This window comes from Marmota monax, unplaced genomic scaffold (assembly GCF_021218885.2).
Source record: "Marmota monax isolate L192 unplaced genomic scaffold, Marmota_monax_Labrador192_F-V1.1 WCK01_AAM20220418_F8-fsc00021, whole genome shotgun sequence".
NCBI lineage: Eukaryota > Metazoa > Chordata > Mammalia > Rodentia > Sciuridae > Marmota > Marmota monax.
In genome coordinates this window covers 3068288-3096254 of record NW_026695228.1, presented here as the reverse complement: position 1 = coordinate 3096254, position 27967 = coordinate 3068288, and the positions used below count along the sequence as shown (strand labels likewise).

The window sequence follows — 27967 nt, the reverse complement described above, 5'->3', positions numbered from 1 at the left end:
GGGTAACGGGCCTGCTCCCGCGGCCGCCGGGCCCCTCCTGCCTTGGCTCGCCCCTCCTTCCAGAACCCCCAGGGCCCCAGCCCAAGGGCAGGGCTGCGTCGCGAGCTCCGCTGAGGCAGAAGAAATGGAAATCCCTTTGCGGCGCACCTGGAGCCGCCACCTTCTCTGGGGAAGCAGCGGTGTCTTCGAGGAAACCGGAAGCCCTTGGTGACCCCTGGCGACCCGGTTTGTTTTCAGGCGGTTTCCATACACTGGGGAATCGAAACTCGGCGGCCCCAGGGGCGGCCCCACGTAGCCAGGGTTCAGGGTGAGTGAATCGTTTGGGCTGGGTGGGAGCTAGCGTGCCGGCAGTGCTGGGACCAACCTCCGTGCTGTAGTGGGTCTAAGCCACACGTCATTTTTCCCTCACCCTCTCCCACGCCCCCTTCCTTGGAGAGCTGCCCACCCCAGGCTTCCCTGGCCCGTGACATCCCCGCGCCTTAGCTGTTCCAGGCCCCTTCTTGTCCTTCACTTTACTTTTCACCTATTGCTCATTTGCTTCTATGCTCTGATTGACTGGGGCTTTTTCCAGTTTTATTTCATTCACCGAGATGGCATTTATATCGGAAAGGAAAGAGGGACGTGTAACTAGGGCGGTACTGCCTGGGCGTCTGAGCAATGAACATCAGCCCTTTGCACCTTGTCGAGGGCTGGCAAGCTGTAGGTATTCGCCATTTCTCCGGTGTCTAACCTGTCGATTCCAGTAACGTTTTGGATTATTTCGGTTGCAAGGTAGGCTAACACCCAATCTCCCACACACAAGGAACTCAAATAATTGAAAGTGAAATAAAATAACCACGAAAATTGTAATACAGGTAGATCAAAACAAATGGCCTCCGCCGACGTATTGGAAATACCGTAAGGTGATTGAAGACATTGATGTACCAGGGTTGAAATTGACCTTGCTCCTTAAACATAGAAGACACTTTCTTTTTTATTATTGGAATTTTAAAATGGATTGAACAATATCTTAGGGCATAACTTAAATTCCACTTCTTTTTAAACACTCTAATTTTAATTTGCCCAATCTGATAATCAATATTTTTTTCTGTAAATTGGGAGTGGTAGATTATTCACAGGATGATTATGAAATTTTAATGCATTATTGTTTGTAAATGTAAATTGTATGCGATATAAAGTTTTAATATTAAAGAGACAACGTAGTGTAGTGGAAAATGGTAGTGAATTAGATCAGAACTCCAGAATCTAAGCACTGAATTTTCCATTGATTCATTTGACACTTGGAAAGAGGTCTTCCTTTTCCTTTTCCCTATCTTTAAAATGAGGGTAATGCTTACTTTCTAGGACAGCAAAACATAGTTTATAAGAGTTATGTTGACCTTGGAGTCAGCTATCCCTCTTAATGTCTCATTTACTCTTTCTGTGAAATGGGGATATTATAGCCAACCTCAGAGGTTTTATGTAAGTTTGATGAATTCTTATGAAGAATAAATGAGATAGTTGCCCTAAAAGGTGAAGCATACTACTTGGTGTACCATAACTATCTGATTAATATTAGTTAACAAGCGCACACCTGTAATCCCTGCGGCTCAGAGGCTGAGGCAGGAGGATCTGCGCTTTTAGAGCAAGCCTCACCAATTTAGCACCATCCTGAGCAATTCTGCAAGACCCTGTCTCTAAAGAAAATCTAATAAGTATATAATAATTTCTTATTTAATACTCCCTGTTCTTCTAGGTGCCCATTGTTCTATTAAATTGTTCATGTTTTTCCCCCTTTAAAAAAAGAAAAGAAAATATAAAAAAGGGCTGGGGATATGTGGCTCAGTGGTTAAGCCCCTCTGGGTTCAATCCCCTGTACAAAACAAACAAAAAGTTAACAATATAGAACATTATTATAATTATTAAGTAAAATAATGTGATACCTTTTTTATAATCCATGATGTAGTGGAATCAATGTAACTTTTATGGTGCTAATATTCTTATCATTGTTAGGAAATATTTATTAGTAACACCAGTGTCATTTATTAATGCATTATAAATTACTTAAAGGAATGAAAAGAAGTAGACTGCTGTTTACATTATGCTATCCCTGAAACAGTCTTAGGATTCCCTGGCCACACAAACTAAATTTCTGAATTAGGGCAGTTAGTGAGTCAGTGAGGACCATAAAAATGAAACTGGAGTTTTCATATTGTGTATCTGATGCTGATTTTATTTTTTGGACACTTATTGAATAGTAGATTAAATTTGATTACTAAGGTACCTAGATTAAGAGATCAGATTGTATCTTGAAAAAAGGCACTTAATGATCCCTTTTTTATAAACTGGGAAGCCATCCCTGCCCCTAATTGTTTCATTACTAATGGACAAAGAGCAGTAAGTGTTGGTCTCTCTGCGTCCTTAAGACTTAATCCTTGTGCCATAGTATCTTAACTAATTGTATGAAATGGGCTCAAGAATATCCTAACGTCTCAAGAGATAGAAAGGTGATGGAAATTCTAAACAAAATTCACTACAGGGAACAATACAGAATAGAGGAAAAAGCCTACTGTGTAATTTTGATTCAAACCCCAGTTACTTACTGCTGATGTGATTATGGGCACATTTACCTCACATCTGAGCCTCCGTTTCCTCACTGAGATAATAATACCTTTCTGACCAAGTTTAGTGTAGACTTGAGGTAATGTGTATATTTGACCTGTTACTCAGTTTCTGGCACAAATGTGAAATTCCTTCTATCTGTTCAGGTTGCTATTCTGTATTTGGATTAAAATTTTGCCTTCATAGTTTAGTAAAGTCGCATCTTAGTGAGATAGTCCAACTGTCATTTATAGATGGGAAAATTTAGATCCAGAGAGGTAAAGTGAACTAATCTATAGTCCAGGTGGCAGATCTTAGAATAGAACCTGGCTTTCTGAGTCCTAGACCAGTGTTCTTTCTACCAGAGTTCTGACTTATCCAGAATCTTATTAGGAAAATCAGAATTAATTTTTTGTTCTATTCAGAATGTTGCATCAAGGGCATAAATTTAGGAGACAGTTTATGTGAATTCACATCCCAGCTTTGCCACTGATCTGTTGAGTAACTACAGATAAAACTTTATAAAATAGGACAATAGTGCCTACCTAAGAAGTAGGAAAATGCCTATAAAAGCATTAGTACTTGACATATAGCAAGTGATCAGTAAAATAGTAAACATAACAATATTGAAAAATGGCAGGATAATCTTATTTATTTTCAGAAAAAAGACCAGTGTAGTGTCAGAAGATATTTCTATGTTTTGTAGTCTACCAAACCCCAGTGTATGTAACTTGAAGAAGAGAGACTCCTCTCCGTGTCAATTATAGTGAACACTGAAGTTTAACATCTTTTAAAACAATACTAATTAATAATGTTTGAACCTTTTCCCCAGGTGTCTTTCCATTATCCTCAGATAGTATGCTTTTCTGCCCACCTTCTCTGATAAATAGCGCCCTCTTTTCTCCATTATCATTCCTAAAATTTTATTATTCTCATCAATAATTGTCATCTTTCACCTCAATCCTTAAATCTTCATGAAAGATTTAGGTGGTGTTTACCAGTTGGTACCATAGATCTACCCTTGCCTACAGATGTTCAAAAATAATAGTTATAATTGGAATTCTATGAATCATATAGTGATTTGTTAACTCTTACTGAATCTAGATGAGTAGTTTTTATATTAGTATGGAACTTAAAATTGCCTGGGGTGATTATTGAAGTACAGTTTGATATTTCTACTCATATAGTCTAATTTACATAGATCTTTATTGGAGCCAAGTAATCAATATTGTTGCACAGAACTCCAAGTAATTCTAAGGCAGTAGTCCCTTCCATACCTCACTTTCTCTAATCCTGCCCTACGTCATGTCCAGCTTCTTGGAATGTTCTTGAAAAAGCCAAATTTCTTTGTGGGATGTCTCTGGAATAATTTATTATTGATTTTCATGACTGAGAGAAATCTACTTGTATTGGGGCAATGTTTTGACATTTGTTAAGTTTTAAAAGTTAATTTACTAATTCCTGCTGGACTACTGAAAATATTGTCTTTTTTGATAGTGTGTTCTCGCTCTCTTTTTTTGGTGGGAGGACGGGGATGGTGCTGGCTGTCTAAACACTGGGCATTCTACCCCTAGCCCAGTAATTCTAATTTTCACTGGCAATATTCTACTCCTGGCATTTATTTTTAAAATATGAGTAATTGAAACAAACGTTTGCTATTTTAAGAAAACTTTAGTTATGATAAATAAAATCAGATTTAGCTAAATTTTTCAAAATGTTAAACCTAGCTTGATCTAGTTAAGTGTAGTGATAAGAAATTAGGTTTTTACCACTTACCCAAAAAGTCAAATTTATGGGCCTGCTTATTTGTATATCTATTAAGAAACATTGTAACACAGCAAAAATATATAAAACTGAGCCTTTGCATTGAGGCAAACTACTGTGGTTCCCCTTACCTTTCTGTAGAAATAAGGTTAAGGAAGGATGAAGGAGGCTTGTGTAAATAATAAAACTGAAGGCTACAAATATTCTACTTTTACTTTGCCCTTAGATTTCATTGTAATAATAAATATAATGGGATATTTGCTTCATATTAATTGGTTTCTTTTTAAGATCTTATTTTCCTGGACACTATGGCTGTTAATCTCCAGAGGTCCAGTTTGTTCAGAATAATAGAGTACATATTTACATTCTGATGCATTTGATTTTATATTTATTTTGGAATAGAAATTAAAATTCTGATTCTCATTTTACAGTGAATTTAAATACCAGCTGCTTAAAACAATAAAACTTGATGTATGTAGTGCTAGTGGATTTTCTCTTGTTCATGTGACTAGTTCTCATATAATTTTTAGTATAGATAAACAATTTTTATACTACTTTCCAAATCATATTTATAGACTCAATATATAGAATGATATAAAACTTGAAAAATCCTTTATATGCAAATAGTTTTATTTAGACCACACAGTGTGCAATTTTTTGATAATTTATTAATTAAAAAGATAACAGAATGAACAAGTCTGACTACTCATTTTACCTAAAAGTGACAAGCTATCATTGTATAAAATGTGGTATTGTTGTCTCAGTACACCACCCCTGACCTTCCATCTAAAGTGCTTATGAATTTTCTAGCGAGTTCCTTGTTTTATAGTTCTCGATGAAGGTTTGCAATAGATTCATTGGTGAGGAGAAAATATTGGTAGCTCACATTCTGAAATCCAAGTACCTCTGCTGCATACTAATTGTCTTATTCTGGCTAACCTTCATAACCTTTCTTGTTCCCAGTTTTCTCATCTGTAGTCCTAATTAGGATGGTCCTGAAAATTAAATGGGGCAAATATTTGTAAACAGCCAATACTAAGTAGTTCATTTAGTGAGTTGTATGAATCAGCTTTGTATTACTAAGTGAAGTGCCTGAGAATGTGCTACTTATTAAGAAAAGGTTTATTTTGCTCAGTTTGGGAGGTTCAAGTGCACTTCCAGGCTTTGGGCATCTGGCAAGGATGGCACATCTTGGCAAGGACACATATAAGCACAAACTACCCATATCACAAGGCAAGAAGTGGGAGCAGAGAAGACTGGATCAGAGTCTTGAAGTCACCTCTGAAGGCATGCCCCCAATAACTTACAGATCTCCCATAGGGTCTTATCTCTTAAAGGTCCACAGTACTTAACTACCAGTACCACCAGCCTTGGGGAGTGGACCTTTGAGGGATACTCATCCAAACCAAAGCAGTCATGAATGTTTTTAATGAATATGTGTAAATATTTTTATACTTTAACCATGTCCACTTCTATCTTTTTAAAAATTCTGCAGAATAAAGACCAAAATATATGTCTGTCTACCATAAAGGATCATCTCCATTTATCTTCATCGCATATTTCTAATCTCATCTATCATTATGCTTTTCAACCTCCCCCACACTCTTCCAAATTTTTGAACTTGTTCCTCCTGCTAGAAGAAAGCAGAATGTAAAGGTTTAAGAACAATAAGTACAATAAAGATAACTACACAGTCATTTGATCTGTTATGGTATCTTCTTTGAAAGTCACTCCTCCCCATCTACAGTTCCTGCATCATTCTGAATTGTTTCAAATATATTACCTACCTTTAGGTATAATAATTATTTTTCTGGACAGCTGTCTCCCACACTGAGTTTTCTTTTTTTTTTTCTTTCATCATGGTCATTTCATGATAAAAATGAATACAGATTACACAAGTGAACAAGTTAAGTAACTTGAAATAGTTGAATTTAGGGGAAGTAAACCAGTTTAGAGGAAGAAATCTTAAAACTATTACTAGCAAAGAGTGTAGCTTGCAGTAGTTATTCATAATAAGAATCTTGACACTTTTGGGATACTGCTAATAGCATAGTCCATACTTGTTTTTGAACTTTATTGATTACCTGGGAAAAAATTCTAACTTAATAGAAATTGCTTATATGTTTAGAAAATTTTAAATTGGAATTGGTGTGGATTGACTGGATGGTAGGTTTTACCTATTCAAAACACATAGTGTACACATTTATTTTTGCCTACATTTTCTGTGATCCTACAAAGACACAAATTGTTTAGATACTCCAAAATTTGATTTCAGTTGAGAGCAACCAGAAAGTTTCAGTTATAAAATTAGAAAAGCAGAAATATAATGGTAGTAGACCAGACTCAGAAAAACACAAAGCCTTTTGTTAATTATTCACATTGTCTGAGATAAAGCAAAACAAACTATAGGCATTAGTTGACATGGGGAAGGGAGTTCCAGAGGAAAGCAGGCATAGTGAAAGATGAATTTTGTGGTTGACTTTGTTTATATCTAAACTCTCTACTATTTTACTTTGGAAAAATTACTTAATACCCTTCTACTTTAATTTTTTGATCTATAATGATCTTAAAGTCTAATATTAGAAATCAAATTTTATTCCAAGCGAGGAATAGTAAAAAAAAAAAAAAAAAAACTTTTGTTTTTTTAGCAATCATTAGTTACTAATCTATGTGAAATTCCATTGGTATTCTTATTTAGAATGCTGTTTTATTTTAAAGTAAAAAATATTTGGAAGAATTCTTTTAGATTTTCTAACATGACCTACAATCCTTTTTACTCTGTTTTTCCCAAGAGGTCTTAAAAGGTTTCAGCTACAAGTTCTTCCGTAGCATTTTTCCAGGTACATAATAACTCTTGGTTGGGAAGGTAATATCGAACTTAATAGCAAAAGCAGATACACAGAGCAAGTATATATATATTCAGTAAGTAAAGAAAGTAGCTGGCTGCTGCTTTTAGGTTTTGGAGTCAGAGTTTGATTTGAATCCTATTTTATCCACTCATGTAATGATCAGTATTGAGTACTTCATGCACGCTGATGAGTTGGGGACATAGTGATGAACAACATAGACATAATGTCTGCCCTCATAGAGCTAAAGTTTCACTAGCTTTAGGCAATAAGGCCTACCTATTTAGATGATCCCTACCTGACAGAATGTTTATATGATTAAATGAGATAATATTGAAAGAATGTAGTGTGTGGTACTAGGACATAGTAGACACTCAAATGTTAATTTGTCTTCTATTGTGAACATATGATAAACATTACTAGTGTGGAAAGAATATAGTAGAGAAGGTATTAAAATTTCTATAATATTATGTCATGAATTTGAAGAATTTTTGAAAATTGACAGTTTTATAAACTATAAAATCTTGCTACTGTAGATCTGAAAGTGTAAGTGTTAATGAGGAAAAAATATATGGGCATAAAGTGTTTAAAAATTCTGATTCTTTGGTGAAATTGGTATTTCGTAGATTTTTATAGAGCTTCCTGATAATAGATTATGGTTTTAAATGCTTTATGGCTATGCTTCTACCCCAACCCCTTGATAATCCATGTTTTCTTGGGACTGCATCCAGAATGCTCTACCACTGAGATACATTCCCAGCCCCACTGATTGTTTTTTTAATATAACTTTTTTAGTTGTAAATGGACACAATACCTTATTTTGTTTATTTGTTTTTATTTGGTGCTGAGAATTGAATCAGAGCCTCACACATGCAAGGCAAGCACTCTACCGCCAAGCCACAACCCTAACCCCAAATTTTTATTTTGAGACTTTACCCTGGCTAACCTTGAACTTGTGATCCTCCTGCCTCAACTCCTGAGTTACTGGGATTGCAGGTGTGTGCACCCCTACACATAAACTCTTATGCTTCACTGCCTCTAAAAGAAAATAGGATTTTTTAAACATTGACCCAGCATTCAGATTATTTTGAATATATTTTTTTCTGCTCTTTTATTCCTTGAGATATTTGTATTTCATGTTTCTTTTTTTCTTTTAAATAGCTGTCATGGATGCACTAGTAGAAGATGATATCTGCATCCTGAATCATGAAAAAGCCCATAGAAGAGATACATTGACTCCTGTATCAATATATTCAGGAGATGAGTCTGTTGCTTCACATTTTGCCCTTGTCACTGCATATGAAGACATCAAAAAACGACTTAAAGATTCAGAGAAAGAGAACTCTTTCTTAAAGAAAAGAATAAGGTTTTTGGAAGAAAAGGTAATTTCTTCTATCTTCATTATGATTTATTATGTGAAAAATAATTCAAAATGTATTTTAAATTTCAGATATTTTCTGTCTTATATTCCATGATTGTGCTAAATTTCTAAGGATATCTACAAATCTCAAACCCTGGCTTTAAGTGTATACTGTTTTTCATATAATATGTGCTTGCCAAATGTTTGTAGATTAGGTTTTAACAAATTGGAGGAGTTATATTCCTAGTATTTTTCTTTCTTTTTTTTTCAGATTGCCTTACCTTCATAGCTGCATGTATCTTACTCAGAAATTTGAAATCTGTGCAAAAATAAATAACATACCAAAGAAGAAAATTAAGTTTCAAAGGAGAAAGCTCTAGAACTTTGTTTTAATGTTTAGTAAGGTCTTCACCAGAACTGAAATCTTACCTCCACATTCTCATTTATTCTTTCACATTCATAATAGAAATAATTATTTTAACTGATAAATTAATGTCATTTGCTTTTTCCTTTAGAAAGCTGACGCTTCCATATGTTATGAAGTAAGGTAGCTGATTTACTATGTCACCAGACTTACTATTATTTTCAGTGTTGGAAAATCTTCCTCAATCATCCATTTATTTTTAAGTTTTAAAGTTTTGACTTCTTAGTTGTGTTTCTTCATCTCAGATTTGTATTGTCTTGTAAATAGCAGCTTCCATAAAGGGTAAAGAAAATGAGTTCTCAAAAGCCAAAGGAATGAATTATCCTATATTTTAAAAACTTGAGGATGAAGCGTGGTAGAGTTTACTACATGTAGGGGAAAGTAAATTGAGGGGAGTCAGTTATAAAAATAATGATAATTTCATTATATTCACATGAATTTTACAGTAATTAAGTAAATTAGTAATACAGTGGGATAAACTGAGAAAAGGAAACTTTTTGGAGCTCATAGCTGTATTCATTTTAAAATTAAGTATAAAAATGGGATTTTATGTATAGTTACCTTTGGAAATTATTCTGTACTTTGTGACCAGTAAGCATATTAATTCCAATTCTGGAATAATAAGGGATTTAATGAACTAACACATTTATTTATTAAAATGTCAAGTATGACTTAATTCACTATTTTTTTCTGATAGTGGAAATTAGATGCTATAGACTAAGTACTTCGAAAGAATAATATACTCCATTATAGTATGATGGTTTAATCAGATACTATAAAGGATAAAATGCTAGTTATGTAAAAGCATAGAAGGCTTTTTAAAAGTATTCTATATTGTTTTGCTTTCTTTTTTTAACATATTTTATTTTTTAATTGTACACAATACCTTTATTTTGTTTATTTATTTTTATGTGGTGCTGAGGATCGAACCCAGGGCCTCTCACTTGCTAGGTGAGCACTCTACCACTGAGCCACAACCCCAGCCCTGTTTTGCTTTTTTAATCAGTAAAGATTAATTATATGGAAGAACAATATTCACTTATAGGCTAGGCTCTATCCCTGCACTGAAGTAGTATGATGCCATCAGAAGACTGACTTTTTTTTTTTTTTCCCTGTAAAATATCCTCTTATAACTTCCTTTTCTGATTTTATACCATTAGCTTGTAGGAGCTCGATTAGATGAAGAAACAAGTTCTGTGGGACGAGAACAAGTAAATAAGGCCTACCATGCATATAGAGAAGTTTGCATTGATAGAGATAATTTGAAGAGCAAATTGGACAAGATGGTAAGTTGTTTTGAAATAATTTATCTGTATGTTGAAAATGAGTTTTCTCCTTCGTAAGGTTTAAAATTTAAAATGAGCTTATGTATTTACATTTATTAATTAAAAATATACATGCTTAAGGCAAAGTGGAAATGATTAATAATTATATTTGTAACTTACAAACAAAAATAAGTACTTAATACATAATGATATGTAGGACTTAAATACATATAATGCCACTAACTTATTTTTAAAAATCATGACATGGAAGGGAGTCATTATATTTAAAATGTCATATGTTAGATACAGCAAATTAGTAAGAAACTGAGTTCATTTTCCCATCTTGCCTTTAAAGGCCTAGAATGAGTTTTTTCAACATCTACCTGAAAATTAGCATATACTACCAACCTATAGATTTTATTGAATGTAATTTGGCATTTTCCCTACTTAACTAGAATAAAGACAACTCTGAATCTTTGAAAGTATTGAATGAGCAGCTACAATCTAAAGAAGTAGAACTCCTCCAGCTAAGAACAGAGGTGGAAACTCAGCAGGGTATGCCAGTTACTTATTATTATAAATATTCTAACAGAATCATTTTTCTATATGTGTGTTAATACTATTATTTTTAGGCTTATGTTTTTCTGTTTTGCTTTCACCCGATATTGACTCCTTTTAACTTCAGTTAGAAATTATACCTTTTTAGAGAAAATTTGTTAATTTTTATCTAGTATTAGTTTGTGATGGAGTAGGAAAGGAGTTTAAAACTCCATCCTAATCATAACTTCCAGGTCCAGTCTTATCCATCTTACAGAACATTTTGCCTAGACATGTAGTCACGGAAGAGTTTCAGTATTTTTCTTTTTTTTTTTTTTTTTCTGAAGGTTTTTAAAAGCCACAAATGAGATGTTGGGGTGGGAAGTTAGATCTGGGGTTGCGGATTATAGTCTGTTCCTATGAACATTCTCATGAGATAATCTAAAGAATAAGAATAGGCTTCTGAGAGATCTTTGAATAGAAAATGTATTTTCTATTAAGATCTCTTATGGTAATTGGTTGGGCGTTTTTGTAGATGGAAAGACTAAAAGTACTAAGTCAAAGATAAAGCAGTGTACAGCTTTAAGTTTCTATAGTATAATGTTTATGAACAAAATTGTTTTGACACTATGTCCTGGATTTGTTGGTCAAACTTTATTCTTTCTGAAAGGACTAGATGAAGTGATTAGCTGAACCTTAGTTTATTATTTTTGTCACTGTCTTAACATTGGCTTATGCAAAACAGATTACTCATATGCTACATTTTAGCATTTGTTTATGGGTATGGTATCTTAAAGTTCTATACTGACAAATTTATACTTTGACTTAAATAACAGAATCAGAGATGGAGTGGTTAATACATTCTAAAACAAGAACATTAGATGTCTTACTCTTTAGCATAGATATTTGGAAGTAATTGCTATTTCTTTTAAAACAAAACTATGATTGTACATGTTTTGTATTTTTGTTATCTATATTTAATCAGCATACATTTTTAGAATTGAAGTCAATGTAAAAGGCAAAGATAACAGTTTTTATATTATTCATCCTTTTTGTAGTGATGAGGAATTTAAATCCACCTTCATCAAACTGGGAGGTGGAAAAGTTGAGCTGTGACCTGAAGATCCATGGTTTGGAACAAGAGTTGGAACTGATGAGGAAAGAATGTAATGATCTTAAAATTGAGCTACAAAAAGCCAAACAAATGGTACTACAAAATGATTAATTGGGAAATTAAGTATTCTTTGTGCATTCTATGTAGGATTTATCACAAAGTATTAAACTATAGATTACTATTAATTGTAATTACTAATATTCATTCCCTGAAAAGTTCATGTTATCTTCTCCTTTAATCATTTCTGCTAATATTGGATACATTGTGTACTTTTTAGCCTGACCTTAAAATTTTGTAATTCAGTTTTTGAAGACTTATTTTTAAAAGGCTTGTAAGGTTATTTATTGTAACTATTCTTTCAAACTCCTTTTCCTTCAGTTTTCTTGTTTTTTTTTCCTATAAAGTTTAAAGAAAACTAACATTTTAAGTTTCCCATTTTATTTAACTTAATAATTTGATTTAAACATTGCAAAGACAATTTGATTTTTAGAATTCTTTCAAAACCTACCACCAACAAAGAAAACTGTAGTCTGCTTCTTTCTAGAAGAATAATACTTTTAAGGGCAACATTTAACTATTAGTAGATAGTTGAGAATTCAAGTACTGGAAAAGAATCAAACCTGCCAAGCTGCTGTAGTGTGGTTAGCCTAACATCATCCACTAAAACATAAGATGATTCTCAGGTCCTCCCCAGGAGTGTGTTTACTATTAATATACATTAAACTCTAATAAGTATGGCCATATATTTTCAGGTGGAGATAACACTCAGAATGAAAGAAAGTGATAAAGAAATAGGGGAGCATGAGAGTACTGTATCACATGCAAAATATGAAATAGTTATTGAAAGAAATTGAAAAGCTTAGTTAAAGCCTGAAACAAATAATAATTTCACATATTCATGTATTTCACACTAGATGTAATCAGTTAAATATTTCTTAACTCAACCATTTTGATCACCAGAGCATTCCAGTACTATTGAGGAAGTATGTCTGCTATTCCATGTTCTTCTGGGATCCTGCTATCTAAAAGAGGAACTACCTCCTGTACTTCTGACTGCCAACCAGGATTCTGCCCTTGAATCACAAGTGTTCATAGATGGAGCTAATACTTCTCTCTTCTATAATGTAGTCTTTATCAGAGGCAGCCCACTAGATAAGAATGAGCCAGGATAAGAATAACACAGTATTCTGCCTTGGCTATAACCAGAAGAATTCCTCTGAACCACGCAATAAGAACTTACTTTGGCGTCCCCAGCTCTGGTAAAGGGGAAACATTATAAAAATTACTGTCAACTCCTGTTAGAGCCAATAAAAAGCCAATGGTTTTTGTGTTTCCTACTTGACATTGGAAGTTGATTTTCCCGGCCACACACTATTGTTTCTTCAAAAGCTTCCAGCATCTTTTCCTTACAAGATTTACACTTTGAAGCTCTGAGTTCTAATTGTTAGTGTATATATTCTGCTTGATATTATTTGATGTGTTTTGGTCAGCTTTTTTGTTACTGTGACCAAAAAGACCTAACAACAACAATTAGAGGAGGAAAAGTTTATCTTGGGCCTTATGGTTTGAGAGGTCTTAGTCCATAGGTGGCCAGGAGAGCTCAAGCTGAGGCAGAACATCATGGCAGAAGGGTGTGATGGAGGAAAGCAGGTCAGGACATGGCCACCAAGAAGCAGAGAGAGAGAGTTCTCCTCACCAGGACAAAATGTAAACCCAGAGGCACAGCCCCAATGATCCACCTCCTTCAGCCACACCCTACCTGCTTTCAGTTACCATTAAATTAATTCCCTATCCAGGAATTAATTCACTGATAGCATTAAGGCTGTAATAACCCAATCATTTTACCTCTACATCTTCCTGCATTGTCTCACATTATTTGCTTTGGGGGGATACCACATCTAAATCACAACAATAACTATTATACATGGTGAATATTTTATTGTAGAGTAGGAAGCTGTGCTACAGAATCTTAGAAGTCTGGCTTATAATTGTGCTGCTTATTAACTGTAAAATTAGGAATTTCATTTAACTTATTAGGAAATTTATTTTCTCTAGATGTTAAGTACCTATATTTTTTCATGAAAGTTAAATTATTATGTATAAAGCAGTTAGCATAGTGCCCAGAACTTAGTGTATTGAGTACCAAATCTTTTCCATAAGACTTAATGAGGGTAATCCAGAGGGGCAGTGCTCTTAGGTCTCTGTTTGAGAGGCTAGGGCATAGTTTTGGTTACTAGTAGTTATTCTTTTCCACTAGATGGTGCTGGGGAGTGAGTGAAATTGCTTTTAGTTAGATCTACTATAAGCAAACTGGTCACAGAAAAACAGATATTTATAGTGGAAGAAACTTTTTTTTAATGATGAAATTAGAGACAACAAACTTTTAAGGGTTGAAGGTGAGATAAAGGAGGGGGAAAAGATTTACAGCATTGTACCCACTCTAGCATTTATTTATTAAGTGGTAGATAGAGGCTATGAAGTGAAAATGTTCATAATTACCATAAAGAAATGAACTGAGGATAAAAAAAAAATGGAAATAACAATATCAAAGGTTCCAAATTGAAATCTTGATGTTGTGAAATCTTGATGCCCTTTTAAATTTATATCAGAGGTGTTGCTGATTAAAATCCTCTTGGATGTGGGAATCTTAGAACAATCCAAGAAAGAAATTTATGTTCACACTAATAAACTTGTTTATACTTATTACAGCCAAATATACAAACATTAAGATGGTACTTTCCTTTCTATTAAATGAATTTTATAATACCTTCTGGAATGTGTAGAAGCATCCTACATGGACATATTAGGGTTTTCTTTTCTTTAGTACCAGGTATTGAACCCAGGAGTGCTTAACTACTAAGCCGCATCCTCACCTCTTTTTTTTTTTAAGTTTTATTGATTTTATTTTTTTTAAATACATGACAGAAGAGTGCATTACAGTTCTTATTACACATATAGAGTACAATTTTTCATATCTTTGTATATAGAGTATGTTCATGCCAATTTATGCCTTTATACATGTACTTTTTGCATTACAATTCTTATTACACATATATACCACAATTTTTCATATCTATATGTTGACACCCAATTCGAGTCTTCATACATGTACTTTGGATAATGATGTCCATCATATTCCACCGCCCTTGTTAATTCCCTGCCTTCTTCCTTTCCCTCCCACCCCCTTCCCTATCTAGAATTCATGTAATCCTCCCATTCTCCTCCCTACCCCACTATGAGTCAGCCTCCTTATATCAGGGAAAACACATTTGTTTTCTTTGGGATTGGCTAACTTGCTTAGCATTATCTTCTCCAAGGCCATCCATTTGCCTGCAAATGCCATGATTTTATTCTCTTTTAATGCTGAGTAAAATTCCATTGTGTATATATGCCATCCCTTTTCTATACCTTTTTTAGAGGCAAGGTCTCACTGAGTTGCTTAGGGCCTCACTAAGTTTCTGAGGCTGACTTTGAACTCACAATCCTCCTGCCTCAGCCTCAGTGAGTCACTGGGATTACAGGTGTATGCTACTGTGCTCAGCTAAGGTTTTCATTTTTGTTTTATAGTATACTCTCTTGATTAGTGTTTGGTGCTATTATGGTTGAGGTTGCAGAGGTAATTCCACTTTTAGATTTTCTTTATCTCCCAGTATTCCAGCATTTACATTCAGAACAGTTGATCCTATTAAGTAATGCAAACTCTGTAGCTGAAGAAGTGTAAGAAACTTTGGGCCAATAAAATTGGGGTTTTTATAGTAGACGTCTGAGGTCCCTAAAAATAGCCCATATAGGAAGGTTCAGACTGTGCTTTTGTGAATTAAAGGTTCTGAGAAGTCCTATAATATACAAATTCTGTATAATTTCAATATTATTTCCCAAGAATTTGTAGCCATGGGTTCCCTGAAACTCCCATACTGCACGAGTTAGAAAACAAATTCATTATTACCTTCAGAACATTGCAAACTGATAACTGGCTGTAAATAATCTTTGAATGTTAGATCACTCTTTTTGTTAGACAGTAGCTGTAAAAATATTTTGAGGACTTTTTTATAATAATACAAAAAGATGAAATACTCAAAACTTTAAATTTCTCATGAAGTTCATTCACATTTTCCTTGAATAAACAGAGTGTGATAATGTGTTGTACTATTTTGAATATAGACTTCAGATTGGTATGTTCAAAGATACATTTGTAGGACTCCCAAGTACTTTTACATGGGAGAAATTTTATTAATTTATTAATTTTCTAAAGAAAATTAAAATATTCTCTAAATAATTTAAAGTAATTTAGAAATATTTGTGATAGCTTGGTGATATTTTATTAAAATTGGATATGAAATTAGTTTTATGCTATTCAATTATAAGTATATTCTGTAAAATTCGAATCTTCTTTGGTAATACCAAACTGAGAATAAACATAATAATAATTATAACTTTTTTAAAATTTTTTAAAATAAATGACAGGATCCACCTCAGGAAGACAGTATGAAGAGCAGAGATCTCCAAAAACTAAGCATTTCAAGGTATGAAAATTCTTCAACATTAAAATAATACATGTTTTCTTCTGTAGGTCACTTTGGGTAGGTACCTGGATTTCTGTTTTGATTCAACCTTAAAAACACAGCAAATAGATATTATTTTGATGCTGAATTTAACCTCTGATCACAATATACTTATAAAAACATTTTAACTTTCACTTAACTGCAGCCTTGACCTTAAGTGGTAGAAAGGTGCACATTATGATATCTTAGACAAAGCTTCTGAACATTAAATAATATTTTGGATCTGATTTTAAGGAACTAGCTTTGTGAAAGTATTCTGTAATAAACCCTGTTTTTTGAACATGAGAAATTACACATTTCTATTTATAGTAATATCCCTTTATCTTAAGGGCAGTCTTGGACAATGTTCGTCTTTGGAATAGCATAAAGTTTAAGAGAGTTATTCCCCCTTAGGTTTAGAACAGAAGTAACTATCAGAGTTGATGCACTTCAGCGCTTTTTTTCCCTCAAATACTTACCATTTTTACGTAAGTAACTTCTTTGTTTTAAATTAATAATTTTTGTTCCTATTATGTTAGGAAGGCCTCTCTACATGGGTATCTTCCATCCAATGAAAAATACTGATTTGACTTCAGTGTTCAGTTATTTGGATTTCAGAGTTTAGTGATTTAAATAAAATATGAATTGTCTCAGATCTATTACTGTTAAAAATTTGCTTGAGAGAAATGATCAACTAAGGAAAACAGGAAATCAGGAGAAGGCACTTCTGTAAAGTGAGAGCAATAAATATTTCGTTTTTGTGGACTGGCCATGTAGTCATTCTGCTGGAACTATTCACTTCTGCTATCGGAACAGCATTTCGATTCTGTCTTCAAATTTTATTTATTTTTGCAGTAAGGAAGTTTTCCTTTTTAATAATGTATCTAGTACAGTGTCCATGTAAACTTTTCCTTAGAAGTTATCTTGTTTGTCAGAGTTACCTTTTCTCTGATCAACTTGTGTTTCCCCTTATTAATTGTGTTGTATTTATCATTTTTATAAAGCCACTTCAAATCATTTCTGAAAAGAAGCAGGGAACCAATAAACACATTGATTATAGTAGCTTAAATAAATGGGGCTATATAAAAACAATATATTAGGTATACATAGTATAGAAGAGGATTTCTGCTTCCACTTGGGGATTACATAATTTGGATCATATCCACTGAGAATAACTTAAAAAGCTGACTACCTCCAAAACAATATTTCTTTGAAGGCTTCAGATAACTATCAAGATAGTGAAGAATCTCTATGACAGGATTTGCAGGAGTTTGAAGGTCCAAGAAAGTGAGTAGTTTTTGAGGCTATGGAGGTAGCTATAATTATGGCATCAAAGAAAAGCCTTCAGCTCTCAAGCCCAGTATCAATTCAGAGGATCAGCTGAGAGAAACAGTTTTTAGAAAGAATTGCCTTACATTCATTCTGAAAGTTGTTTTGTGTTAAAACAATACCAAGAGTATGATATGTTAAATAAATGTGCAATTAGAATAAATGCTCATGGCTCTCCCCTTAGTACTCAAATACACTTTTATGTGTGTGTTTTTTCTTCAAATTAGTTTGCATTTAACTTAGTGGACACTATGAAATACAAAACTGGTTAGGTTTCTCCCTTCTGATTAGCAACTAAAGAACCTAACCAAAGTTTTGGCCTAACTTTGGTAAACATAAGTTATATCATGTATTCTCATGTTAGCCTCATTCCCACATGTATTTTGTCTTTTGTTTTTCCTTCATTTCATCATTTATACCTATTTCCAGTATGTATTCCTGTGTTTTTATTAATCTTCATAAGTTACTTTATCCTCTTTTAAGTGAAACAATTCAGATGCTAAATTTACTAATTAGAGAAGAAGGAATATATATATAGGAATATATCCATAAAACTATTAACTAAAAGCTTATATTTTTTTTTTTTTCAGTTTTAGGTGGACACAGTATCTTTATTTTATTTTTATGTGGTGCCGAGAATCGAACCCAGTGCCCCACGCATGCCAGGCGAGCATGCTACCACTTGAGCCACATCCCCAGCTCCAAAAAGCTTAGATTTTTTTAGGATTTTTTTTTTCAGTTATTAAGAAAATCCTCTTTTTTAAAAATTTTTTTTAATTCCTCTATATATTCCCAGGCAAAGGAAGGCACTATAATATTTTCTTAAGACATATTGACCCTTTTGATTTCTGGTGGCCTTTTATATGGTACTCATTATATTAAAAACAATTTTTTTTTTTTTACAGTAATAGCCCTGTCAGAAATTTAGCTGGTGCCCTGTTTCAGTGTCAGCTTTAGGTTGATAATTTAGGTTTTAAAACCATATCTCTGTATGGAGTTACTGTCTTTCTTTTGCTCATCATCTGTAAACTTATATTATAGAGCTAGCTATGTTATAGATGATATTAAAATATAAATTGCTGGTTCAGAATATATGGATTAGTGTTTTTCATCCTCTTCTGTGTTTCTTTAGTGAACATGCAATTTTGTGTTAAGCATTTTAAAAATATGGAATAAAATACAATAGAACATATAAGAGTGTAAAATGATTTCTATTCCTTGAAGTCAAAAATGTTTGAAAGACACTATGGGGGAATCAAAGTTGGTAAAATATACACTTTTTAATTCTCTAGCTTTCAGTTAAAAATATAATTTTTGGAAATTAAATTAAGGAAATTTTCAAAAGCTAAAGAAAAAATTTGTATGATATAAGTACAAACTTAACTCGTTAAGTAGGTTTTTCTTATATAGGAATATTTATTTCTATATTAAATAAATGCATATATAGTATCAGTTAAGAAGACTGGATTTTTACACAATTTTATTTTACAATCAGGACTGTAACCAGTTCTTGAGATGCAGACAAGCAAGTTTCATAACATTTAAAAGTCAGAGGTGTGAAGTATCATTCTGGGCTGAGAAGACTGTATTGGCAGTTAACTTATTATAGGTGCTTGGCGAGTGGATGATGAGGATATGAGAAATGCTACCCCCAAAATGCAGTTGAAAAGCAACATAGTTTTACTTAAACATATAATTGAATCTGTTTTCCTCATGTACACAATTAAGTTTACCCAGTTTGCCAAGTTGGTATGTATATATAATATAATTATACATATTATATAATATAATTATATAATGTATATAGAATAAATGCTCAATATATCTTATTTTTGTTTGGTGATGACACCCAGGGCCTTGCACATGCTGGGCAAGCACTGTAGTAATTTAGCTACATTCCCAGCCTTTTTTAGAAGTTTTTATTTTGAAACAGGGTCTTACAGTTGCCTGGCCTAATGACTTTGAATTTAGAATCCTCCTGCTACAATCTCCCATGTAGCTGGGATTATAGGCATGTGTGTCCACACCCAGCTCAATCTACTATTTTTTAGATTCTCGTTTGGGTTGCTTTATTGTCACATACCAGTATTCAAGCAGTTACCAAAGATCTTCATAAACAACTGTAAATATTAATAGGATTTTGCTTGTATGTCATTCAAAGCAAAACTAGAATGATGTGACATGCAATTTACTATGAATAGTCTCACAACTACCTAGATAAAATACCTAATAATTCACGGGGGTTAGTTGGAACCCTGCTAAAAATTTGAGAGATAACAACGTGGCTTTTCTAATCAATTAATGGTTTAAACACTTTGTTCAAGTTAATAGAATTAAAAATAAAATTTTAAACAGTTTGAAGACTGTAGCACTTTAATATTAACAGTAGGTAGCACTAACTGCGATTACTTTGTTATCCACAAGAGGGAGAGCTTATATTTAGTAATGGTCTTCAATTTTTTGTAACTATAGGTTTCAGTTCAGGTGACATGAAGGGCAAAAGACAAAATGATGACGTGTGTTAATCATGGTGACCCAGTATTCAACTCTATCTAATTTTTAAGCAGTCTTAATTAAATTGAGTTTAAAAATATGTACTAGATGCTATTTTGTTATCACCCTTATATTTGTTTCTATGCCTACCTGTTTTGAATTATTAGATGTGCTTGGTATTTCAATACCCTAACACTATCATGGGTGTTTTCTCCAAGTCACGTATTCATTTACCATGTCATATCAATAGTAAACTGTTCTTAAACTGTTTTATTGATATCCTGACTCTGTGCATGAATTAGCACATGTGCAGTGATTATACCAAGTGCTTTATAATGTGAAAACATACCAAATGCCCAGAATTGAACCAAGGAATCAACAGTTCTCTTCACACTGTCTCCTGTGTAAAACATTAATTGTAGCAAACATCTCAGACATTTACTGGTTAAGAAGTGGTTAACTAATTTTTGTAAAGTAAATATTTCATGCCTTTCAAAAATCTGCAAAAAGTCATGTCTTTTTTCAGTGCACGAAAGGTTATCCAGTGACGTTCATGACATATTTTTCTGCAAAGCAGTACAAAGTTTATTATAGTCTAAGTAGAATGAGAATATTTTAATAGAAAAGGTATTTAACCTTACACAATTCAAAATAATTGATATATTTGTTGATTCTCTAACTAGGATATTAAATTTAGATTTTAAGAGGGCATTGCCTTGAAGTTTAAGTTTTGTATATGGCCAGGCAAAAATTAAAGCAAGAGGTGACATGTTTGCTTAGCTTGATTTCCTTACTACTAAAATTGTACTGTATCTCTCAGATGCAATATGGTTGTTGGGATGCTATGAGATCAGCTATTTTTGTACTTAATATTTATGTGTTCTTGTACAATGAAGTGAGAATATGTGCTGAAGATTTCAGTCTATTTAGTTTACAATTAAAAATTTAAGAAAGTTATGACTATCAAGTAAGAATATTTAATGGAAAATAAAACCTTTAAAAATTAGATTTAAAATAATTTATATTTCCTCAGATAATTGAGATAAAATACTTTTAATGATAAAAATTTTGAAATTTTTATTTGTTTCATATAATCCTCCTTTTGTAGATTCTTCTTCCTTATGAGGAAATCATCTGGCTCTTCATGTCTTATGCTGTCATGTCACATTGATTTAGAACCAACAGTATGAGACAACTCAGTCAAACATAAAGAATGTAATGTGTGAAACCTAAATTTTATTTTAATGTGGACTTGGGTATATATTTAGCAGTTGATACATCATTTCAATTTACAATGTCAAAATAATTAAAAGATAAATACATGTATATATGATTATAACTGTATTCTTGATCAGATTTACAAATAAGCATATTCCTTATTACTTATAAATCATATTAACACCAGTGCACATTATAGACTGTAATAAAATATCAGTTCTGAAACCGGTAAGAAAATGTGGTTAGAATACTTCTTTTTTTAAACTTTCTGTTTAATGCATACAATTAATTGCTAGAAATTAAGAGGATGATGTTTTTCTTACATCTTTTCATATACAGTGTCCTAATTATCTTTCAGTTGTTTAATTTACATCATCACAGAACTGACAGGAGCAGAAATATAGATCTGCTTGCTTCTGTTTTAAAGTTACTCCTTGTTAATGAAAAGAATGAATACTAACTTCTTTAAAAAAATTATTTCAGTGATAATATGCAACATGCATACTGGGAACTAAAGAGAGAAATGTCCAATTTACATCTGGTGACTCAAGTACAAGCTGAACTACTACGAAAACTGAAAACCCCAACTGCAATCAAGAAAGGCAAGTTGCTATTTACCGGAAACTACTCATTCCAGCTAAACTGCTTGAAGAATAGCTAGCCATCGTATCTTATCAAAATCTCATCAAATGAGTTTGATAAGTCATGGTATATTTAGTGTGTTCACAGCCTACCCATTCTCTGCTTTGGCTTCAGTCTCATACTGGTCAACTTCACACATAAAGGTGTTGCTGATGTGTTTTTTCTTCAGTACTGTATTCTTTTCCCCTTGTGGCTTTTCTCAGCCAAGTGTTGCTTATGTGTATAAGGCTGAGGTGTTAAGTTTGCTCTAGTTGACCTTTTACCGCAACTACTTCATATATATTTTTTTTAAAAGCCCAAAAGCAATTTTTCATTCCAGTGCTACAGAATGTACCAGAGTCCTGGCTTTTCATGTTGTTTGTTTTCAAAACAATAACTGATTCATTATTTATTTGCATTTTTTATAAACTGAATGTTTCTTTCTTATAAGAATAGCTTATTAGATGGGAGGCTAAGTGCTTCACCGCATCCCCTTCAACCAAAAATTTTCATTGCTTTGCCCTTCATATTTAACTGTTTGACCAATTAAACTTTTTTGAGTTTTATGTTAGGTAGTTTGCCAAAACTATTCTTAATACCATGGAGAAAAATCAGTGCATTTGTGCCTAGTATTACATAATAGTATTATTTCAAAAAAGTAGTGTTCTATAAATTTGAATATTACTTTTTAAAGGAATGAAATGAGACTTTAAAAAAAATAATCAACACCTAATTTAAAATTGCTATTTGCATTTCCATTGTCTTGAGAGAACTGTATTTCATAAGTAAGTTTTCCTCAGGAGTGTTTCTTAGTGAAGGAAAATGTTACATATTGGGAAGAAAAATTGAATTCAGAATTCCTTTTAGTTCAGGAGAGCTGGTTACTTAAGAATGAAGGGAAAATAATATGGTGTTCTGTGGTCTATGAAAAACTACAAGTAGAGGGTAGAAATAATTGAAAAACTACAAGTAGAGGGTAGAAATAATACCTTTCTTTAAAGGGACACAATAATTTTGCAGTGAGTTTTTAGTTTGGTTCTTTGTTCACATAGTAAATATTAACTCCGAAGAATAATAAAGGAGCAGAGCTTAGTAGTAGTTTCTGTTGTTCCTTCTTAGCTGGTTGATGATATATCTTCTTGATGCTTGGGACTATAAATTCACCAGCATATTTCCTTATACAGTGGCAGGCATAAAGTCACCACTCCTTACCACAGAGCTCATTGTTTTTGAGGAGTGGGCAGAAATAAGACTATAGATCACTGAGGTTTGTCCCCCCCCTCTTTTTTCTGACCTATATAGTACCTCTGTCCAGAAGCTGAACACTGTTAATTCTACTGTTTCTCCCCCACACCCCCATTCATCTTCCTAAGAAAAAAGACAATGAGCTTATTTTATAATGTGGTTCTGTTTGTCCTAAACTACGTAGAGTAAATCCTTAGTTGCAATTGGCCATCTTTGGGCTAAATATACATTCATCTTTTAACCTTGATAAGTTGAGTTAGAAATAGAGGGGAAGCCCATATTACCAATTGCTGGCTGTGGCCAAATAGGGTCTTTTTCTTAAGTCATTATTGCATGTATATGAAACATTTTTTTTCCTTTTTTAAAAAGATTTGACCTGTATTGTGACCACAGCAGAATTCACAGTTGCTCTTATAGGTTTATTAATAAGAAATGGAATTAATTTGCAACTTTTATTTTAACTGCTTTATCTATAAAAAGCCTTTAAATGTATATTAAAACTTCATTTGGCTCCTAACAATTAAAAATAGAATTATTTCTGAAAAAAAATCACTATTGGAATATCCATGGAGAAAAACCTTGAATAAGCAAAGGAATATTATATTTAACTAAAACTTAAGAACAGCTTTCTCAGTCCCCACTTGCACACAAATGATCTACAAGCCTTCAACTAGTCACATTAATGGCCTAGAACAGGATCTTTATTTGTATCTTGAAAATGTGAATTTCATTATCATTTCTAGGATTTAGCAAGACTAATGAAGTATTATATTTTATGATCACAAATGCCATGAAAATGGACATTTATTTAGCCTGTGCTTTCTTTTTAGCCTGCACACCAATAGGATGCATGGAAGACCTTGGGAAAGAAGGAACGAAACTGCACTTGACAAATTTCACTGCAACATACAAAAGACATCCCCCTCTGTCACCAAATGGCAAAGCTCTCTGTCATACTACATCTTCTCCTTTACCAGGAGATATAAAGGTTTTATCAGAGAAAGCACTTCTCCAATCATGGACAGATAATGAGAGATCCATTCCTACTGATGGTACAGACTTTCAGGAACACAACTCTTACGGCAGAAATTCTCTGGAAGATAATTCTTGGGTATTCCCAAGCCCTCCTAAATCAAGTGAGACAGCATTTGGGGAAACTAAAAGTAAAACTTTGCCTTTACCCAACCTACCACCATTGCATTACTTGGATCATCATAATCAAAACTGCCTTTATAAGAATTAATTTTGAAGAGATTCATGATTTGATCATGAGGACACTGTCTCTCCCAGTGGTTCTCCAAGGAAGTTATTTAACAAACTGAAAGTGGGCTTTGATTAAAATTTTGCAGAGTTCTTCAGTATATACATTCAAACACACTGTACGATATTATGTAGTTGATTTTCTAGTATGAAAGAAGAGTACCTCCAGCTCCATATTCTAAGAATCGGATATGTGCTACTGTACTAATTTATAAACTTAAGGTGTTTCAAAAAGACAATTCTACCTTTGATAACAATTGTAAAATTTTGCCTCGCAGATAAGGGAACTGGATATTTTTAGACATGGTTTTATGAAGTGTGTGAAAGGCCTAGACATCTATCCATAAAAATAAAAGGAAGCCTTGAATACAGGGAAAAAACCATGTTCACTGGTTCAGATATGCATAAAGGAGCAAATGGCAATGCAAATAAGTTAATATTCTATTGACTTTATGATGCATAGAGATAAGAAATATCATAATGGAATAAAAATGACTAGGTCATTATATCTCTATGGTATTGTGTTTTAGACATTAAGATTTAAATAATCATACTTTAGAATTGCAATTTGAATTCTAAGACTTGAAATGACCATTGAAGCCAGCTCTGTCCCAGTACATTCAAGTCCTAAATGGATAAAAAGATGAAATAGTTACAAACTATGTGGTATGTGAATAAACTATTATAACCTTATACACCATTCAATTAGAAGTAGAAAGAGCATCTTTAAAGTTTTGAGTCTAATCTGTCCCTCTGGTGGTCCATAATGAAAATTTAAATGTGTATAACTGTATAGTCATTTTCTTCAAAGGGAATATTGCTGCTTGTTGTATAAAGCAGTTTATAAATTATTAGACTTTGTTTTGAAATGTAGTACTTGAGAAAGTGATTTTTGAATTACAAAATTTCACTCTAGAAATAAATTTTGTGCTGCATTGATATTGTACAATCATGAAATATCCCCAAACTCATTCTAACAGGTCATTTGTAAATAAGTGAGGAAATAACAAAGGTGGCTTCACAGGAAAATTGACCTGAATTCTTTCAGGATAGAAATATTAATAATAGTAATAATATTTTACTTGGTTCATACACCTTTTGCCTAGGATACAGTGTTTCATGTAGGAAGGACTTTATCCTTTTTGATAGACAGTTCATATATCTTAAATTCAAAAGAGTATCACAGATCTTTTCCATATTATTGAATAGCATACACAGACAATGTTCACCATTCTTTTTGTCTATTATCTTACTCACTTATTCAAGCTTGTCTGTGATTAATGGAATTGAAGTCAGATGCTGGAATTTATTCTGACCAGCGAACACAGCTGACTCAAGGGAGTACAGTCTTCTGCCAAGTAATAGAACAAAACCCAATATGCATAAAACAAATACAAGATTCCAGGCTTTAGCTGAAGGAAGCAACTACCTGTGTAATAACAAAGCAGGATAAACTATTTCTCATGTGGCTGCATAGGCTGTATATTATCTCTAATCTCTAATGTGGCTTACTGGTTTGCCTTTTCTAAAACCATAATTGGAAATTTCCCTTCGTAAAGTCAGTCAGTCTTACGAGATAATGGCTTGATTAATGTTTTGAACAATGCCAAGAAATTGTTTAATTAAAATTATTTTTGTTTGAAATGGAAGTGGATGTGAAATAATGTCCTTGCTTATATACTACAAGGTCTGGTACTGATTGTTAGTTGTTAATTTGATTCGTATAACAGACATTTGTCTTGTTAAATTGACTTTGAGTGGAGAAAATTCCCTCCAAAAGACAGTGATGATAGCAATCAAACAGGTATGCTATTCTTACTAAAGTCTAATGCACATTTAGCACTTAAACTATTAAGAACAGTCATTGAATTACTTCTTACTAAAGTCCATGCACATTTAACACTTAAACTATTAAGAATATCAGGATGTTCTTAATAGTTTAAGTGTTAAATGTGCATAAGACTTTAGTAAGAAGAATTAATCAAAAATATTTTACCCACAGAAAATTTTAAGTATATCGTCTATTCTCATTAAGATTCAAAAAGAAATGATAAAATTGGCCCATCTGTGGCTTACGATCTTTTTAAAATGGAAACTTTTATGTAAATCTCTTATAATAACTAAACACTCCAAAAATTTTAGATTTCTTTTTGTAAGAACCGAGTTCAGCACATCTATAACCCAACAATATAAAGAGAACACAAATAATTTTTAAAAAGCTACATTTCCTTCCTCTTATTAGCTTGAGGTAGAATTTATTTCTCCGAAAGGAAGATTCTTTTATTGACTGTCTGCCAAAATGGAACTGAATTCACATGTAGAGTAGTGACATACCTATGTGAAACATTAGCAAATAAATAGTAAATTCATTGAATCATGTGGAGGAAAGTTATGATCTTTATCCAGAAAAGCTACTTGGAAAAGGCAAATTTTAAAGGGTAACATCCTATGAATTGTCAAGTACAGACAGAATATAAACAAAGGTACCAGTAAGCAAGCAAAGTACAACTGCCTCAGTCCAATAAGTAGACTTGAGTGTGGTGAGGCATGAATAAAGTCTCCAATGAATGGTTCATTTTTGCTATGAGAAAGAAGGATGAGTATACTGTATAATTTGTCTAGCACCTATGGAGGATGTGACATCTATATAAGCTAATTTTCCACATAAAATTGAAGTTGTCTTTGTGCAACACCCTGGATTTGATCCCCAACACCAACAAAAACAAAAATTTGAAGTTGGCTACTTTAATTTTCATTAAAATAGTCACAGACTGTATATTTCTTCCAGCCTCTGTAATGTTTTGCCTTTTCTCCATTTGAGTCATTTAAAAAAAAGAAAAAGAATGACAGTCCTGTACTTTAGGAAATGTACCAGTATCAGAAGGTGAACAGGAATATAGGCTTATTAGCCCCTATTCTGTGTGGACTCCAGATTTTGATATTTGCTTTATTTTTTTCTGTTCTACTAATCTCCCTCCTTTTGATCTGTGGCCTGGGAAAAGTGTAGTTCCTTTGTATTTCAAATAAGAGTAAAATCATTTTTTGAGTGGTTAACTCAAGAGTATGAGTAAAGTGGGAACTTGAACATCCATTGATTGTATTGCATTTAAATTATTAAGTCCTTTTTTTCCCCTAAGTCAGCTATTTCATGGGTTTGGGACCAAAGTTAAATCTTGTTTTGTAATTAAGTTTCTGGTTTTGATTTTAATGAGGACTATGTGGAAACAGAAAATTTACTTATCTGTAAACTGGTTATAGTGGCTGTGGTGCACAGCTAATAGCTCCTGGGGTTGTGGGTGGGGGGGATGACTTTTTAATATAATATCAGCCTGGGCCCAAATTATGGCATTGGGACAGAAATTTATTACAC

General features: G+C 33.0%; 1 protein-coding gene and 1 non-coding gene across 2 annotated transcripts; one reads left to right on the top strand and one right to left on the bottom strand.

Annotated features, from left to right (window-relative positions):
- The first annotated feature begins 173 nt into the window (after positions 1-173).
- Positions 174-27688, top strand: Azi2 (5-azacytidine induced 2). Its single transcript, XM_046437661.2, has 8 exons — positions 174-307; positions 8352-8572; positions 10135-10260; positions 10695-10794; positions 11835-11983; positions 16355-16413; positions 21955-22073; positions 24168-27688. Exons 2-8 carry the CDS (start codon positions 8357-8359, stop codon positions 24578-24580), a joined length of 1182 nt encoding a protein of 393 aa, XP_046293617.1. The 5' UTR covers positions 174-307; positions 8352-8356; the 3' UTR covers positions 24581-27688.
- On the bottom strand, positions 9884-9956 carry Trnaa-agc (transfer RNA alanine (anticodon AGC)). The gene has a single exon. It is a non-coding gene; the product is annotated as a tRNA-Ala (tRNA).
- Positions 27689-27967: the final 279 nt, after the last annotated feature.

Excerpts from the sequence above, each read along its gene's own strand:
- Azi2 (XM_046437661.2), top strand. The coding sequence starts at position 8,357 with ATGGATGCACTAGTAGAAGATGATATCTGCATCCTGAATCATGAAAAA. Across the intron at positions 11,984-16,354 it reads TACAAAAAGCCAAACAAATG|GATCCACCTCAGGAAGACAG; the intron begins GTACTACAAAAT and ends AATAAATGACAG. Across the intron at positions 16,414-21,954 it reads CAAAAACTAAGCATTTCAAG|TGATAATATGCAACATGCAT; the intron begins GTATGAAAATTC and ends AAATTATTTCAG.